A 14438-nucleotide genomic window follows, 5' to 3' on the forward strand; every position below is an offset into this window, starting at 1 on the left:
TTATCTCTGAGTAATAAATTAATCGATTAAATGTGTCTGAGGAGAAGGGGGAGGGATGGAAAAATAAATATAAATGATTTGCTCAAACTAGGAAAGTAATATCCGAAAAAAATATATATATTATTCGCTCAAACTAGGAAACTACAATCCGAAAAAGAAACTATGTAACTTAAATAAAAATAGAAGAGTGAAGAGGTGACAATATTTTTTTAGTAATTTCAAAGTATTTTATTCATTATTTAACTGAAGATGCATTTGGTGAACACCACCAAATGAAATATATGTGATTCAAACATGGCATGTGTTGAATATACATTAAACATCACAGTGATCATAAAAACACATTTCTAAGTAAAAAATGTGAACCTTTTCAAACCTCTTTCCTATGGACACAATCAGAACTCAACCACTGTTTCAAAACTACACTTTTGAAGCAAAAATGTACCTAAATCAAGTGATGCTTCCTTGAGCCTTCCTGTTGAACTTCCTACAATAATCCTTGGTTCCTTGGAGACCTCTTCCTGACCTGCACCTGCTATGCGAACCATCATAAACCTGTCCACACTGGAACAGCTCCCTCTACCTTTAAGACCACTGTGGTTAAACTTCTTCTCAGGACCCTGAAGTACTGTATTTTTAGCTAGCTAGCTAGCTGCTGAATAACTGTAGCTAACTAGCTGATGAATAATTTGAGCTAACTAGCTGCTGAATGATTTTAACTAGCTAGCTGATTAAGATATGTTTCACAAACTTTGACATTACTATTTTTTTGGCACAGAAGTGAGGTTCTGTTATGTATGCAATGGATCAGTGCACTGTTGTTTCCTATTAGAGCAGTGAAACCCGAGCCGAGCCCGACAGGACCCGATGGAACCTGACGGGCCGGGTCGGGTTCGGACCAATATTTAGAGATGATGTTCGGGTTCGGGCCGGGCTCGGTCACATCTGCGCGATAAGGAGTTGGAGTTGGCGTGGGTATTGCTTTTGTGTTAAAATTAATTTTACTTCGCTGGGGACACTCGTGTTCATTTGAATTTCATAACCTCGTGTCATTTTGTGGAATTTACCGTTTTCATGGCCTTTTTTTATAAAATGTGAATTTCAATTGGTTATGACTCTGCGCAACAAGCGCGCGTTAGCAGTGAGCACTCTTATGCTCGCTGTTACCGCGCGCTCTTCTGTTGACATTTCCAAATGCCTTGCAGTTCTTTAATTAATGCATGCTTTCATACACACATCATTAGTATGAGAAAAAAATAGACGTTAACTGTGTCGGGCTCTGGTCGGGCTCGGACATATATGTCTTGATGCCTGTCGGGCTCGGTTACTTCTCTGTCGGACGCGGCCGGGCTCGGACAGAAAAATGCAGCCGGTTCCGTGCAGCTGGTTCTATTTCCTAAGCCTTAGCGGGCTCTCTTCAGCACCTGTTAAGTGTCACCTGTAACACTTTTCTCCCCTGAGTAATTCAGTTAATTGGAGAGCAACGTCTCGACCTGTGTTCTTGGGTCACTCCATCACTACAAGTTGTCCTTATGTTATTATAAGAACATAATAGGTTCCTACACCGTTTCTCAGGACATTATTTTGTGCAGAAGTTAGAAGGATCGATTTATACAGCTGATGTATTTCCTGTCTCGGCAGTGGACTCAAAAACAATCAAACCGCAAGACTATCAAGTGCAGTCTTTGGAACGTTACTTTAAAAAAGTAATTAGTTATAGTTACTCACTACTTCCTCCAAAAAGTAACTGAGTTAGTAACTGAATTACTCTATAATAAAAGTAACTAGTTACCAGGAAAAGTAACTATTTGCGTTAATGTAAAAAAAAAAAAGTTGCTTCATGTCAAGGAATTTGGATTTAGATTATTTAAATGGTTGAACTGCCCATTCAAGTTCCTGATATAATTCCAACTGAATTTCAATTTGCTTGGTTGCAAAGGCTGTGGAACATCTGCCGAATACTACAGAAAATGCCAACTTTTCATCTGATTGCTCCGGACTCGCCATTTCTGCTGCTTAATCGACAGTTTGGTGTGTGCGTTTACGTGTGTGTGTGTGTGTGTGTGTGTGTGTGTGTGTGTGTGTGTGTGTGTGTGTGTGTGTGTGGCGCGTGTGTCCTGGCTTGTGTGTAAAAACGCTGGATCCGATTGGCTACCATGAAACATGACTCTGCCTTACCCAATCATAATCGCTTATCTCGTTGTTAACCCAACTGGTCTCATCCCAAGCAGTTTGTGTGTGGAGTCAGGGGTGCGCTCGGATAACGCAGTTCAATTCAATCAATTAATAATAACGCACCGCATTAAACGTACAGTAACGGTTAAGATGTTGTAACGATGGAAACAGTAATTAGTTTGATAACCCCATTACTGAAAAAATAACGGCGTTACCTAACGCAGTTCTTTTAAACTGAGTTATTACAAACACTGATCAAGTGCGCTACAAGCCCATCTCTTGCTTGGTGTTCAAAGGTGACATATTATACCACCAGGTGTGAGTGTGATAAGCCGTTAGGAAAATCGGCCTCTTCTGACATCTCAAGTGGGCGTGTCCACCTAGATGTAATGACAGATAGATGAGCAACGTTTGCTTCAGTCCCCTGGGTAGGCTGGTAGACTGATCTATCCAGCGTACGTCTAGGTGGACGTACACTTGTGATGTCAGAAGAGGCAGATTTTCAAAACGGCTTGTAATGGCTAATCACACTCACACCTGGTGGTATCATATGTCACCTTTAAACCAACCAATCCAAACTGTTCCTATTGCAGATCTTCTCTTTCTATCGAGCGTCGCGCCAACGAGCGTATCTTATTTAACTAGCATTAGCGACGCTCACCATTTCCTCTCTGTCCCTCTTGAGACCGAGGCTAGCCACCTATGCTTTGTTAATCCCTCCACTCGATGAAGGGCAGTAACCCTGGTTACCCTGACTGTCCCTCACCATGGAAACGTCCAGTGAGGTGCTGATGGATCTGCTGGCTGGTGGTGGGCGTCGCCACAGTCCTTTAAAGTATCGTGTCGTCATCACGCAAGGAAATTCGTCGCAGGAATTCGGGGAATTTATCACAAACCTTGACGACACACAGGGTCGTTGTCGTTGGGGGGGTGGGGTGGATTTGTCCGAGGGGGGTCAAAGGTCATCGAAGGTCGCAGGGTGTATCAGGCTTTCTGGAGGTCGTTGGGGGAGGGGGGTAGGGGTCAAAGGTCGTGGGCTAGGAATGAAAGGTTGTTGGGTCTCTCAGGCTTCCTGAAGGTCATCGGGGGGGGGGGGGGGGGGGGGTAAAAGGTCATCAAAGGTCGTGGGGTCTCTCAGGCTTCCTGGAGGTCTTTGGAGGAGGGGGGGTAGGGGTCAAGGGTCGTGGGGCAGGGGTGAAAGGTCGTGGGGCAGGGGTGAAAGGTCGTGGGGCAGGGGTCAAAGGTCGTGGGGGAGGGGCCAAAGTTCTTGGGGTCCCTCAGGCGTCCTGGAGGCCGGCCAGGGTGCAGCTGCTGCTCCACAGCTCCCCCTGGAGGTCCTGGTCGTAGGTGCAGGCCGCGGCAGGACGGTCCTCTCCGTTGTAGAGGTACCGCCCCCCCACGCCCTCCAGCTCAGGGCTGACCGCCGCGTAGATGGCGGTCGACGCCCCCTCCGCCGGCGTCTGGACCAATCAGAGGAGGGGAGGAAGAAGGGATGAGAGGACGAGGAAGACACGGAGTTGGATGATGGAGTGGATCGAGAACACACACAGGTTAACACACACAAACACACACACACACACACACACACAGGCTAAGACACACGCACACGCACACAAACACACACACAGGCTTGGACACACATACACACACACAGGCTTACACAAACACACACATACAGGCTTACACACACACACACACAGGTTAACACACTAACACACACACAGGCTAACACACTAACACACACACAGGCTAACACGCACACATACACAGGTTAACCCACTAACACACACACACAGGTTTACCCACTAAAACACACACACACAGGCTAACACACCCACACACATGGTAATACAGGCTAAGACACACAGGCTTACACACAAACACACACACAGGCTTACACACAAACAAATACACAGACACAGACAGGCTAGCACACACACACACACACACACACACACTCACCCACCCCCCCTTACCCTGAACAGCAGCCCGGTGAAGGGCCTCTTGGCCAGCTTGGCCGGGGCGCTCAGGAAGTCGTAGAGCGCCGTGTCCACCATGCCGGGGTCGGCGGCGTTGGCGGTGACGTGGAGGCCCCGGTCCGTCGCGCGGCTCTGCAGCCGCAGCGTGAACATCACCAGGGCCACCTTGCTCTGGGCGTAGGCGCCGTGGGCGCTGTAGCACCCCCTGGGGGAGGTCGAGAGATGGAGGGGGAAACATTGGGGTGTCTGTCTGTGCGTCAGTGTGTGTTTCTTTGTGTGCGTGTACGTGTGTGTGCATGCGTGTGCTGGCGTGTTAGCCTGTGTGTGTGTGTTAGCCGGTATGTTTGTGTGTTAGCCCGTGTGTGTGTGTTAGCCTGTGTGTGTGTGCGTTAGCCCGGTGTGTGTTAGCCTGTGTGTTTGTGTTAGCCTGTGAGTCTTAGCCTGTGTGTGTGTGTGTGTGTTAGCCTGTGAGTGTGTGTTAGCCTGTGTGTGTGTGTTAGCCTGTGTGTGTGTGTGTGTGTGTGTTAGCCTGTGTGTGTGTGTTAGCCTGTGTGTGTGTGTGCGTGCGTGTCTGCATCTTCGTGCCTGCTTATGTGTGTGCGTCTGTGTATGTCTTTATGTGTCTGTGTTCCTGTGTGTCAGTGGAGGCTTCTCCTTTGAGGAGAGGGAGGAAGATCCTCCTGAACATTGTTGAGAATAAAAAATGTAGATTGCCCAGACTACAGTCAGGAATTAATGGAATTAACTGCCAGACTACTACTACTGTCAGGAAATAATGCCCTTAAATAGGACTACTTTAATGCCTTTGTATATGTAATGTCCGTTTCCCTGGACATTAGCACCCCCTATCACCTATTTACACTTACTTCAGGGACAACGTTCCTCCCTCAGCCTCCAGTGACTCCCATTCATTTCAGTCACTAAATATTTTTCGGCCCTCCTCCACTGGGTTGCCAGGCCATCTGAAAGGGTGGCGAAACTTGGAGCTACACACGCTGTAATTCTGAAATCACTTTAAAAAGATCCTGTTTGGTGTGACCAAGTCACTGATGTCTTTGCAACACAAACGGAGGATTGACTTGATTTATAAATGAAGTCCCTTAATCTTAATTGGCTTAACACCATGACCAACATTCTGAAACATCCATTAACATCCACATTTGCCCCAAACAATGTTAGGCTTACAGCCCATGTAAATAGTTATGAAATAATGTTCTCGTTCTTTTAATTGTTTGTTACTCTTGTCATTGAGGGCAAAAATAGGCCAAATGGTAGGCCCAGATTATTTTATTTAGCTTTACAAATCAAGAGTAGGCCTGATTTGACTCATTGCTTTGCATCTTTTCCTTCTGCCCTTGTAGTCCATTTCAAAGACATGCTGCCCACCAGCTTTCAAATGACAGTGATGCCACTGGTGGATTTGTTCAATTTTATTCACATAATTGTCCCTCCCTGTTATTTTGTAGTTCACCAAAACACCCTGAACCAACTTGAGTCTCACATACTTATGCCACCATACGCCGCTAACAGTGCAAGCAGGCCAAGGGCCAGTCCTTCCTCCCTCACTTTAAAAACCACCAGGGGCCACTGATGTGTGTCTGTTTGTGCGTGCTAACCTGTGTGTGTCTGCGCGTGCATGTCTGCTTTTGTGTGTGTGTTTAAGGTTTTGTGCGCGGGAATGTCTGCGGGTGTATGTTTCTGCCTCTATGTGCATGTGTGTCTGCGTGTGTTTGCTTGCATGTATGCGTTCGTTTGTGCGTTTGCTTTGCCCCCCCCGACCGGCTGTTGAGGTGGTCCAGGTCCAGCCGTCCTCCGTAGGCCATGTTGACCAAGCGGCCGTGCGTCTGTGTGCATGTGTGTGTCTGTGTGTCTGTGTGCATGTGTGCGTCTGTGTGCATGTGTGTGTCTGTGTGCATGTGTGTGTCTGTGTGCGTCTGTGTGTCTGTGTGCATGTGTGCATGTGTGCATCGCGGATGCACACTGTGTGCATGTGTGCATCCGCGCACTTGTGTGCGTTCATGTTAGTGTTTTCGTTTTTTGTGCGTTTGCTTGTCTTGCCTGCTGTTGTCGTTGTCTGCGTGTGTGTCTCTGCATTTGTGCATCTGTGTGCATGTGTGTGTCTACATGTGTGTGCGTGCACGTGCAGGGTGTTCTGTCTGTTTTTGTGTGTGTGAGTCTGTGCGTGTGCGCTTGAATGCCCCGACCTGCTGTTGAGGTTGTCGAGGTCCAGCCGGCCGCCGTAGTGAGTGGCGGACGCCATGTTGACCACGCGGGCGGAGCGCCGCGGCGTTCCGGAGCGTGCCAGCGTCTCCAGGAGCAACCCCGTCAGCAGGAAGTGACCCAGGTAGTTCAGCCCGTAGTGAAGCTCCACCCCTTCCTCCGTCTGACGCTCCGGAACCAGCATGATGCCAGCTGGGGGGGCAGAGAGAGACAGTAGCATGATGCCGGCTGGGGGGGCAGAGAGAGACAGTAGCATGATGCCAGCTGGGGGGGCAGAGAGACAGTAGCATGATGCCAGCTGGGGGGGCAGAGAGAGACAGTAGCATGATGCCAGCTGGGGGGGCAGAGAGAGACAGTAGCATGATGCCGGCTGGGGGGGCAGAGAGAGACAGTAGCATGATGCCGGCTGGGGGGGCAGAGAGAGACAGTAGCATGATGCCGGCTGGGGGGGCAGAGAGAGACAGTAGCATGATGCCGGCTGGGGGGGCAGAGAGAGACAGTAGCATGATGCCGGCTGGGGGGGCAGAGAGAGACAGTAGCATGATGCCGGCTGGGGGGGCAGAGAGAGACAGTAGCATGATGCCGGCTGGGGGGGCAGAGAGAGACAGTAGCATGATGCCAGCTGGGGGGGCAGAGAGAGACAGTAGCATGATGCCGGCTGGGGGGGCAGAGAGAGACAGTAGCATGATGCCGGCTGGGGGGGCAGAGAGAGACAGTAGCATGATGCCGGCTGGGGGGGCAGAGAGAGACAGTAGCATGATGCCGGCTGGGGGGGCAGAGAGAGACAGTAGCATGATGCCGGCTGGGAGGGCAGAGAGAGACGGTCTCACCGTTGTTGACCAGGACGTGCAGAGGGAGGCCGCGGTCCTTGAAGCGCTGAGCGAACAGACGGACAGACTTCTGAGAGGCCATGTCCAGGTACAGGAACTCAGCTGGGAGCGGGGGGGAGAGAGAGACAGACAGACAGACAGACAGACAGAGAGACAGAGAGACAGACACAGGGAGAGACAGAAGGGGTTGGGTAGATCAGGAATAGTGATATTACCTATACATTGAGGGCTTTAGCACAGGCTTTCATCCAAAGCCACCTAACGTTTGCTTCTCATAAAGCTTTTTTGAAGAGAGAGTGAGAGGAGGCTTTGGGGAGGAATGGATGAAGAAATCAAAGTACCTTTCCCCTCTGTGACCTCCTGGTGAATCGTTGCCACGGCTGCCAGGCCCTCCGACTCCACGTTCCCCGCTGGGGGGGAAGAGAGACAGAGAGAGAGATAGACACAGAGAGAGCAAGACCGACAGACAAACAGACAGACAGAGAGACACAGACAGACAGAAAAAGACATCAGGCCAGATGTCTCGTCCACCACGTTTACTCAAAAAATAAAATGAATAGATCTCAGATCTGCATAGAACCAACCGGATTCGACATTCCCTGCTTATAGAGTAGAAAAGTAGAAAAAAAGTCAACTTATGTTACCATTATATTTTATGTATTGCAACACAGATTCCAGTTTTTAAAATTATTCATTATTTTCCTAACTAATTCATCAGTTCATTACCAATTAGTGAAAGGGGATAAGACATTTGATTGGTTTAAGTTAAATTAACCTAAAATCAATCCCATGGACTAGATGTACATCATTATTTGTGTTGTCCTCAACACAATACGTTTACTTTGATAACACAAACATCATGATTAGCCCAGCCCGTTGGCCTACCTATCAGAACGTGCATTCCAAGGCCGGCCAGGTGTCTCGCGATCTCAAAGCCCATGCCTCGGGCCCCCCCGGTCACTATGGCGACCCGTCCATTCTGCCGGGGGAGGACTGAGCGAACAAGAGAGGGAAAAAACATTAAAAAAAACACAAATTACCTTCTAGTAACCAAAGTAACACAAAAGGTTAGGGTTATGGATCTGTCACTTGTAAGGTTTTCAAGAAGTCAGACAAAGATAAACGAAAAACTTTTTATTCAAACATAAATTAAAAAGTTAAAGTTTAAAAGTTCCATTCATTTAACACTTTCATGCTTTGTTTTGTTCCTGTGTGAAGAGTATGATTGGCTGAGTTGGATAGAGATGGCAGCAAATTAAAGCTTTGGAAAGTAACTGGAAGAACAAAATGTTCATAGGTTAACTAGATCATTGTACACTTTTTCGGTTCTGTGCTGTTCTAAGCTTTAAATAATCAACTAACCAAAAGATAAGGTAATGTCGACATCATTAAAGGCGATATTAAATTATCGCCCTATAAGTTTTAGCCACCAGAAGTACCAAAAACGAAACATATTATCAATAAATATGAATATGCAACAGTTAGCCAAACCAAGTTTCACTTGACTAAATTTATTCATTATGAATACATTACAGACAACAGGGTTAAATCCTCATTACAGATCAGAGATATCCACCACAAAACTACTGAAAATCTTCAAAGTTCATTTCCGATATCAATATGAAAACCATTGCCAAAATGGCGCCTCAATTTGTTTTCCCGCCCAGTTTATCCAAAAAACGTAACTGAAATTTCTATTACCCGCCTAATACTTTTTTTTCCAATTCATTCTAAAAACGTAAAGCTCTACTGTCGCTTCCTGCCAAAAAACGTTTTTCATCAGTTTTGTCCAAAAAACGTTGAGCTCCAATATTTCTTGCCCGTCACTCCAGCGGCGCCATGAGCGCACAGCCTCCGTCCCACAAGATGGCATCCTCCAGCTCCTCGTCGTTGGGCTCTGCGTCATGGTAACCGCGGGCGTTCTCGTACAGGAACACCTGCTGGTCCACCAGGGCGGGCGGGGCCACGCGGGCCCTCTTCCCGGCGTGGGCGTCGCCCGCCGCCCCGAACAGCCGGTGACACGGCACGCTGGTGGCCGGCACGCACCAGTACTTCTGCAGCACCCTGGGCAGCGTGGGGAACAGCGGGGCGTGGCTGGTCCACCACAGCAGGGGGTCCTCGTTCAGCCCCAGCAGCCTCTGGGACTTGTAGTTCCCCAGTTCCTCCACTACCTGCGCGTGGAGCTCCTCCTGCGTCTGGTCCGAGTCTGACTGGCAGAAGATGGCCGCCAGGGGGTTGTCCTGGCCCTGGCTGAGGTCCGGATTAAGGTGCGAATTAAGGTGCGGATTAAGGTGCGGCTTCTTGCATGGCGGCGGCTGGAGAGGCTCCTCCTCCGAGGGTGGCGGGGAGAAGTCCCCGGGGCAGGGTGGAGCCTCGGCGCCCAGCTTCTCCAGCACGGCCTTGGCCTCCTCCACCACCTGCGCCTCCACCTGGGCGCGCTCCGCCGCCGACAGGAAGGGCAGCCGCTTGTAGCGCGGATCCAGGAAGGCCGCCACATTGAGGAAGGCGGCGACCTCCTGCGGCTGAGAGTACGCCGCGGCCAGTGCCTTGGCCACCACCTCCTTGGCCGTCGCGATCTCCTTGAGGTCGCCGTCGCGCGCGGCCAGCGTGGCGCTCTGCAGCATGTGCAGCACCGGCCGCACCATGCTGATGGTGGGGTAGCGGCACGCCGCCATCAGCTCCGTCACCACCTGCACCGGCCGAAGCAGCTCCACCCAGCCCTCCAGCCGCGCCCAGTCCGACGCCTCGAAGCTCAGCCGCTGCCGGTGCCCCGCGGGCACGTCGCCCAGCGCCGCCGCCACCGCCGCCCGCTGCTCCTTCAGCCGCTGCAGCATGGCGAGCGTGGACAACCAGCCGCCGCCGCCGCCGCCGTCCGCCACTAGGCGGCGCTCTGCCACGCCGCAGCGCCGCTGCTGCTCCCGCAGCGCGTACCCGGCCACCGCCGTCTCCCTGAAGTGCTCCACCAGCTTGCGGCACTCGGCCAGAAAGGCCTCGGCGCGGGGCAGGCGGAACGCCTCGCCGACGCCGCGGCTCAGGGCGTGGCCGAGGCAGGGCATCTGCACCGAGAGCTCCAGCAGCGAGCACGCCTTGACCACGTCCGGCGAGCCGTCGGTGGTCACGCCGCTCACCTTGTGGACCACGCCCCACTCAGCCAGCGCCTCGTACAGGGCGCGCGTCACCGTCTCCGCCGGGTCCTCCCCCGGCACCTCGAACGTCTTTAGGCACTTGCTCGTTGTGGCAAAGCCGCCGTCGCCGTGGGTGACGGCGTGCACCGACAGCGTGACGTAGGCGCGGCTGTGGGCGGGGCTCCGCCACAGGTCCGTGGTCACGCCGCAGCTCGCCACGCCTGCCAGCGCGGCCAGGGCGGCCTCCCGCGCCCGCTCGTACGCCCGCGGGACCAGCTCCACCGCCAGCTCCTGCTTGGTGGGCGGGGCGTAGCGGGGGTCCGCCGCGCGCAAGAGCGCTCGGAACGTCGGCTCCTCCACCACCGAGACCGGGTGCATCCCCTCACAGACGAAGTCGCACACCGCCCTTGTCAGGTCGGGGCGTCTGCGGTCGCCGGCGGCAACGCCGACGTCGCCGGCCGCGAGCCCTGCCCGGAGGCCGAGTTCCGACGCCGGCTGCGTCGCATACGACGACGACGACGACGTCGTCCTCGCCCCCTGGGGCTCGGGTTTGGCCGCGCGGGCGGTAGCCGTGGCGACGAAGGCGGCCACGCCCACCCGCTGCTGCTGGTGCTGCTGGTGGTGGTGGTGGCCCGGACCCGTGTTGCTCTTGACCAGCTCGCCAAACTCGGCCGGGTGGTTCTTCTCCAGGTGGTAGGACAGGTTGGAGGTGTTGCCCGAGTAGGCGATCTGGCTCATGCACACGCGGCAGTAGATCCTCTTCCAGTGCACGATGCAGCCGTCCGAGTCCGTGTCGAAGCCGAAGTAGCGCCACACTTTGCTCTTGGCCCGCGGGTGGGCCACGAGGTGGGGGCCGGGGCCCATGCTGAGGGCGACGCCCGACGATGAGGACGACGCCGCCGCCCCCCCGGGACCAATGCCTCGGAACTCCGGGGGCTCCTTGGGGAGGAAGTCCATCTAGGGTCGGAGGCGACGAACGACGCGGAGCCACCTAGCGAGGACAGTAGAGGGCGGGGTTTAACGATAAAGATAGCATCGCTCGCCACATGAGAGGCTAGGACTGTTAGAGGGCGGGGTTTAACGATAAAGATAGCATCGCTCGCCACATGAGAGGCTAGGACTGTTAGAGGGCGGGGTTTAACGATAAAGATAGCATCGCTCGCCACATGAGAGGCTAGGACTGTTAGAGGGCGGGGTTTAACGATAAAGATAGCATCGCTCGCGGCAGGAGAGGACTGTTAGCGGTCGGGGTTTAACGATAACGTCGCTCGCTAGGACTGATTAAGGTGTAGTATGCCCAGAATTTTAAAAAGGTGTAGTATGCTTAATATTGGATGTCATATCAACTTTTGATACATTTGATGCGATTAAATGTGGTCCTGATTCAGTTTGGTTGTTTGGCATAAAAAAGGGACGCGTTACACCACAAGGTCTGAGTGTGATTAGGGTTAGAAGCGACATCACAAGTGGGCATGTCCACCCAGATGTACGCTGGACAGATCAGTCCACCAGCCTACCCAGTGGACCGTTACATTTTTAGCTTCAAATCACATGTTTCACACACTATAAAATCTCATTAGCCGCAAAATAAATTAGCTCTGCAGTATTGGACACGGGCGCTAGATACCAACGCTGTAAGCTGCTTTGCTACATTCCATTTACGATTACACGTTTGGTCGACAACAGGCGTTTCACTGTTCTGGATTAGCAGCGTAAACTCTCTGTGAATAGTCACCCTCATTGTGTGGTCAACATCGATTTGCTTTCTCACAATTCAGCCTCATGATCTTTAAATCAGTACCACACAGATTATAAACTCCAACATCCGTTTCCATTCATCTCTCCTCGTCAATATTGTCCGTTATACATTTATTTGGGGGGGTTTACAAAACCCTTTAAAAGTAAATGTAAAAATCAAATGACACATTTTAAATCGTTTGTAAAGCAGTCATCAGTCTAGCATACATTTAAAAGAGACCGGCCATGTTCATAAGCGATATCAGAGTTCAATGACATATAAACAAAACCGATTTCTTCCAAAACAACTTTGTGGTTCATCCCGGTGGCTCTTATAGCTACAAAGTCCGACAGAGACGGACAGAGCGTCACCTCATTGATTGTCAGTCAACCATCCGTCTACTTGCCCTCAAAACACGAAATCGATCCCCATTAGAAAAACATAACTCAGTCGATAGCAGGATGTTGATGATACACCACAAACCAAATTACTTTTGTGTGATTTTTGCTGAAACCAAATGCATTTCCATACAAAGAAAATCTTCAATATTGGCTGAGTCTATCTCCATTAAACACAAGCGGATAATACTTGTATATTGTGTTATATGAATGTCTATTTGTTGGTATTATCATATTTTTTCTCATTTAGCCAATTATGAAAGATGTAATAATGCAGGTTCAGAGAATGACTTGAACGTCCCATCTAGACCTCTTCACAGTCGGTCCCCCAAACAACATTTGGCACAGAACCCCCCAAAAAGCTAGACACGGCCCTTGATATGACTAATAACTACACTAAAGCCTTATGAGAGGCGATTATAACTGTTCTACAATTCTAGTTGAAGGCAACACAGCGTTTAGACGCGTTTACCTTCCTCACCTTTAAGGTGCTTCGCGAACCTTTAAACGTCATTCTCAACACAACATAAAACACACAATCGCAAAATAACATTTAACACACTCGTTCCTGACCTGGTAACGTGAAAGACCTGTTGAACAGCTGATAAATAAGCACTTTAACGCCGCATAAATAGACCCGCATCAGGGGCACAAACACTGCGAACAGCCACATTCCTCCTGGTGCAACGGGGTGTCCGGTCCGGGTTGAACCGCTGCTCCGTGTCAGTAGTTCTGGCCCTCCTCCAAAAAAGCAGACCTCTGCGTTAAAAGTGTTGAAATGTGTTGAAAGTATTAAAAGTATTAAAATTATCAAAGTATTAAAAGTGTTTAAAGTGTTAAAAGTATTACTTATGATAAAACTGTTAAAAGTATTAAAAGTATTGAAGTGTTAAAGTAGTCTTAAAAGTGTTAAATGTGGAGCGCGTTTTATAGTGTCAGGAGTGGGTTTGATAACTACGCCTGACAATTTCTAGCCACGCCCCATTCCCTTTAAAAAAATAACTTTATGAATGCGGCCGTTGTAGACAATATAGGGTATATCAAGGGACAAGATTTGCGTGGGGACCAGGGGACGTGTCTCCACCAATTTCAAATGACGACTGAAATGTCCCCACCAATATTCAGGTTGAAATCAAAAGAAAAGCGCCTCATGCGGTAGGCCAACAAAAAGGGTTAAATTCCCACTCCGGTACCGCCTCCCAACATGCGTCTTCCTTTTTACTCTATCCAGCCGGTTCGGTCGCGGCTTCTCGTAAGTAAAGTTCCTCTGCGCCTTTCTCGTATATCGCATCATCTTTCCCCGTCTTCGTTTAATGCGCCTGCACCACCTTCTCTCCCATGATGGTCAGCAGCTTGCGGTTTTCACTGTCTTATTTGATTATCAATGGTTATCACTTGCTTGCTACATCCTATATAATCCAGATAACCCAACAGACACGCAGGCACGCACAACTATTAACGCACTATTGAATCTATTTAAACTATTGATTCATTGAGCTGATAAGGTGTTCCTTGAAATAATATACATTAGGCCTAGGGCTTAGTAGGGCTACAGCCATTTTCCCACAATGTCTTCCATTGTTATATCACTTAATATTGCGATTCATATATTAATACCGGCCCTCTTTATCTACAACAGGTCCAGTCATATTCAACTGTCAAAAACAGTGATAACACTGACGTATGTGTGCAATAATTAATATTCTGGGAATATATATATTATTTGAACAAATAAAATTCAAATCAGTGCACTTTTCTGTTGGTCATTAGGAAGAACCTATAGAAACTCAGCAGAGCGAGTTGACTTGTAACCGGGAGGAGACACGATCCCCCAGTGAAACCTCTGCTAAACGTCGTAAAATGATTTAAAAACGGTCTAAAATAATCTCTAAACGTCTCTGTAACCACACGTTGACCCTGGAGCCACGGTCTTGGAATGAATGGTCTATGGATGAATAACGGGGGCATTTTGT

The 14438-nt window shown here is 50.1% G+C and overlaps 2 protein-coding genes across 2 annotated transcripts; both read right to left on the minus strand.

Moving 5' to 3' along the window:
- Positions 1-3452: 3452 nt before the first annotated feature.
- Positions 3453-8144, minus strand: dhrsx (dehydrogenase/reductase (SDR family) X-linked; the record flags this gene model as incomplete). The annotated part of the gene is made up of 6 exons (XM_079759300.1): positions 3453-3635; positions 4152-4359; positions 6359-6566; positions 7205-7306; positions 7546-7614; positions 8090-8144. The coding sequence occupies 6 exons, from the start codon at positions 8142-8144 to the stop codon at positions 3453-3455; spliced, it is 825 nt and encodes a 274-aa protein (XP_079615426.1).
- Positions 8145-8422: 278 nt separating this feature from the next.
- LOC307091656 (E3 SUMO-protein ligase ZBED1-like) lies at positions 8423-13137 on the minus strand. Its single transcript, XM_079759299.1, has 2 exons — positions 13039-13137; positions 8423-11320 (listed from the first exon to the last, which is right to left on the minus strand). Exon 2 carries the CDS (start codon positions 11284-11286, stop codon positions 9028-9030), a length of 2259 nt encoding a protein of 752 aa, XP_079615425.1. The 5' UTR covers positions 11287-11320; positions 13039-13137; the 3' UTR covers positions 8423-9027.
- Between the last annotated feature and the right edge of the window lie 1301 nt (positions 13138-14438).

This window comes from Pollachius pollachius, assembly GCF_949987615.1.
Source record: "Pollachius pollachius genome assembly, contig: scaffold_470, whole genome shotgun sequence".
NCBI lineage: Eukaryota > Metazoa > Chordata > Actinopteri > Gadiformes > Gadidae > Pollachius > Pollachius pollachius.

Coding starts and splice junctions, on each gene's coding strand:
- LOC307091656 (XM_079759299.1), bottom strand. CDS start 11,286: ATGGACTTCCTCCCCAAGGAGCCCCCGGAGTTCCGAGGCATTGGTCCC.